At 44.6% G+C, this 4121-nt stretch overlaps 1 protein-coding gene across 1 annotated transcript; it reads right to left on the reverse strand.

Moving 5' to 3' along the window:
- Positions 1–526: 526 nt before the first annotated feature.
- LOC122757418 (uncharacterized protein K02A2.6-like) lies at positions 527–3126 on the reverse strand. Its single transcript, XM_044009382.1, has 3 exons — positions 2821–3126; positions 1146–2685; positions 527–834 (listed from the first exon to the last, which is right to left on the reverse strand). Exons 1-3 carry the CDS (start codon positions 3124–3126, stop codon positions 527–529), a joined length of 2154 nt encoding a protein of 717 aa, XP_043865317.1.
- Positions 3127–4121: the final 995 nt, after the last annotated feature.

Below are 4121 nucleotides of genomic sequence, written 5' to 3' on the forward strand. Positions count from 1 at the left end.
GTCTCTAATGATTCTGTTAAACATCAATTCCGACGGGGCTGCTCCTGTGGTCCCATGCGATGTGACGTTGTACATCATGACGAAGTTTTGAATCTCTTGTTTATAGTCTTTCCCTTTCGACCACGCGATTTTTAGGCGTTTTACTAAAGACCTGTTCATATTTTCTACTTCGCCATTCGCCTGTGGCCAATATGGTGGAGTCGTTATTTGGGTAATACCGTTGTTCCGGCAAAAATCTTGAAATTCGAGACTTGCGAATTGCCGACCGTTGTTGGTTCTCAGCGTTCGTGGTATTCCCAAACGAGGAAATATCTCCTGCATTTGTTCGATTAATACTTTCGAAGAGATAGTTTTAATAAATTTAAATTCCATGTATCTGGAAAAGTAGTCGATTAACACCAGTACATGGTCGTTGCTTGGCAAAGGGCCCAGTAAGTCGGATGCGACACATTGCCAAGGGCCAGCTGGGAACGCATGTCGATCCATTGGTGCTGGTTTATTCGCCAACGATACGGAGATGCAATCTCTACAGGCCTTGACAAAACTTTCTGCTTCTCGGTCGTAGTCTCCGTTTCATAGCAGATTCGCCCGGATGACCCTCGTGGGCTAGCTCGAGCACTTGAGATCGTAGCATTGTTGGTATGACTATTTTGGTTCCGTGTAAAAGTACATTGCCAACTGCCGATAGCTCCCATCGGAATGGATAATATGGACTGGATGCGTTTGCCTCCCATGAGTTGGTGCTAAGGCAGGTCATTGTATCAATTATTTCCTCGTCCTGCATACTTTTGTCCATGATTTCCGATATGGTTAGTGACTTTGGTACCCCTTTTTCTACAATTTGAAGGATATTCTGCTCATCTTGCCAATCAAAAGCTTCCGCTTTAGTTATTTGGCAAAGACGCGACACGGAATCTGCGATATTTTCTTTTCCGGCTTTATAAATGACTCGAAATCGGTAAGACTGCAGACATAGCAACCAGCGTTCGATCCGTGCCGGTGGTTTCGAAGTTGGTTTGAAGATGGATTCTAAAGGCTTGTGGTCTGTTACCAGATCAAATTCCAGTCTCGCTAAGTAGCGTAGTAAGCCAAACTTTCTTTCTCCGTTTGTGAATATCTTTTCTCCACGTCAGTTAGGCTTTTACTGGGGAACGATACGATATGATGCACGTTGCTGTCATCAATCTGCACTAGAACGGCTCCCAATGCCACCGGGCTTGCATCGGCTATGAGACACGTACGAAAATTTTTATTAAAATATGACAGATTTGTTACTTCGACGACTTGCTTCTTCAAGATATCGAAAGCTCGTTGTTCCTTGACGCTCCATTCGAATGTGGTGTTTGCCTTTATTAATCTTCTCAATGGCTCAGTCGTGTTGGCTAGATCTGGTATAAATTTCCCAACGTATGTTACGAGACCTAGAAAACTTCTTGTCTCCTCCTTAGTTTTCGGGGCCCGGAAGCCTGCGATCACTTTTACCTTCTCTGGATCCGCTTCAATACCATGGTCCGACAGAATGTGACCTAGGAATTTGAGTTTATTAGTTTTATACACACATTTCTGTTCGTTCAGCACCACGTTGTGGGCATCAAAGATTTTCAGAACTGCTTTCAGTGCCTTGTCGTGCTCCTCCTCGTTTTTGCCAAAAACGATGACATCGTCAATATAGTTAAGAGCATTTGAACAGCCTACTAGCAATTCTTCCAGCCGCCTCTGGAATATTTCTGGGGCCGAGTTAACCCCAAAGAATAATCTTTTGTAACGAAATAGTCCCTTGTGTGTAATAAATGTAGTGATCTGCCGACTCGATTCGTCGAGCTCCAATTGGTGATAGGCATTTCTCAGATCCAGCCTAGAAAAGTATTTTGCCTCTCGAAGCTTGGTCATAAACATGTCGAATGTTGGCAGTGGGTGATTCTCTCTTGAGATGGCTAGATTCGCTCTTCGCATATCCAGACATAGCCTTATTTCTCCGTTCCCTTTAAATGCAGCTACCACTGGCGAAATCCATGGGCTCGGTCCACGAACTGGTTCTATGATATCTTGCTGCACCGCCTGGTTTATCCTTTCTGCGATTTGGTCCTCTAACGCAGTCGGGAATCTGCGCATTGGCTGCTGCACTGGTCTCACATTGTGGTCAATGGCCAGTCTCACAGGTGATGCTTTCCATTTGGGAAAACATGTGTGAGCTTCCACTCTATTTACGTTTAAGCCAAGTTTTAGGACGTTGAGTTGCACGGCTGTGTCTCGACCCGGTAACGATTGTCTCCCATTTTCGATTACATAAAATGTGGCAATAATTTCTGGTCTTTCTTGAACTCTAATCGGGGCTTCAAAGACGTTAACCACTCTCAGCGTCTCGTCCGACGCATAAGCTTTGAACTGGGTAGCCGAAGTGGTGCGAATATTAAACACCGTCGCCTGTTTACGATTCAATCGCAGCCAATCGCCGTGGCTTATCAGATTGTACCGCGATCCTGAGTCAATGATCATCTGCAGGTGGGATCCCCCAACTAGGCATGACACGGTTTCTTCTCCTCCTGGCTCGCTAATCACTTTAAAACAGTTTGACCAACCCTGGCCGCCCTGACTTTTAGTCTCTTCCTCATCGATGGCGTGCACGTGGGACTGCGAGGTTCGCGGTCGCTTGCGTTGATACTCATATGGTGTGCTACGCTGCCTCTTTAATGTGGTTTTGCACATACGAGCATAATGTCCGAACCGGGAACACTTATTACATTTCGATTTCCTTGCCGGGCATGCCATATTCCGTTCATCATGGTCTTCTGCTCCACACCGGCCACACACGACACTTACTTTGTCTTGTCTCCTTGACTGAACCGCGATTTTCTTTACAATCTTGGTATCCGGCTGGATCAGCATTGCCTCTGACTGCTGGTTCACTTGTTCTTCAATGGTGCACATATTTATTATCTCCTCCAGCTTCAGCTCCGATTCCAGTAGCTTCTTTTTAAACGTGGCCTTAGCCCAGGCATCAATTATTTTATCCGCAATGCAGATCTCCTGGATTTCAATCTTGGTTGTTCCGAACGAGCACTTGCTGGCTTGTTGTCTTAGACGCAACAAGAACTCGGTGAAGCACTCACCTTGGCGAGGCGTCATGTTGCGAAACATGTGTCTCTCGAAAACTGCGTTACGTTGCGGTGAAAAGTATTCATTCAGTTTGTCCACCAGTGGAGTAAATACGTCATTTCCGATGTTCGCATCGTATGGCACCAACGCGCCTAGCAGACTGTACACTACCTCTTGCAGCTGTGGTCCCCTAGATGGAGTAATTTGTTTCGCTTTTTGACTACTGACGAAATTTCTTCTGTGCCTACGTAGATATTAAATGACCGTAGCCACTTCTCCCACTCATTGCGCCACAACGATTTTTCTATGCTCGCGCACAGAAATGGTATAATTTCTGTCATTCTACCGATCTGTTTTAGCTTGCACTTTTTATACCCTGAACCCATTGAAAATGGGAAATCAGGGTATAATGGTTTTGTGAAAAGTATGTAACAGGCAGAAGGAATCATCTCAGACCCCATAAAGTATATATATTCTTGATCAGGACGACGAGCTGAGTCGATATTGCCCTGTCCGTCTGTCCGTCCGTCCGTCCGTCCGTCCGTCCATCCGTCCGTATGAGCAAAAGGATCTCAGAAGATATAAGAGCTAAAGAGCTGAAATTTGGCATGCATACTCGTGTATACCATAGGCAGTACGAATTTGCTTTTTTTTTCGATAACTTGTCCGATAACTTTTTTTATCGAGAAGAATCGAAAAATCGACATTGTTTTTTGAGCTTAATTTGAACACTTTTAGACCTGGAGACTTCAAATTTGCGTTGTATATAAAGTTAATGGATACAAAGATTTTGTAATTTACAGATTTTGGACACCACGCCCTCTTCGCCACCAATTTGTAAAAAACGCATTTCAAGTACTAGAGACTTGTGCTTTGGAATGTACACACATTTTAGCCATATGATTACGCTCATTAGGATCGTATGTCTACAAAAGAAATTATTCAACAAATAAATTCTCATAATATTGCCCACACTGCAGTGCAGCCCAAGCGCAGCCGCTGCTAGCTGCGCAGTTTGCCGAGCG

Source organism: Drosophila mojavensis, unplaced genomic scaffold (genome assembly GCF_018153725.1).
Source record: "Drosophila mojavensis isolate 15081-1352.22 unplaced genomic scaffold, ASM1815372v1 contig_72, whole genome shotgun sequence".
Taxonomy (NCBI): domain Eukaryota; kingdom Metazoa; phylum Arthropoda; class Insecta; order Diptera; family Drosophilidae; genus Drosophila; species Drosophila mojavensis.

Coding starts and splice junctions, on each gene's coding strand:
- LOC122757418 (XM_044009382.1), bottom strand. CDS start 3,126: ATGACGCCTCGCCAAGGTGAGTGCTTCACCGAGTTCTTGTTGCGTCTA. Junction 2,686..2,820: donor AGTCAAGGAGACAAGACAAA/GTAAGTGTCGTG, acceptor ACCACATTAAAG/AGGCAGCGTAGCACACCATA. Junction 835..1,145: donor TCATATCGTATCGTTCCCCA/GTAAAAGCCTAA, acceptor TTCAAATTGTAG/AAAAAGGGGTACCAAAGTCA.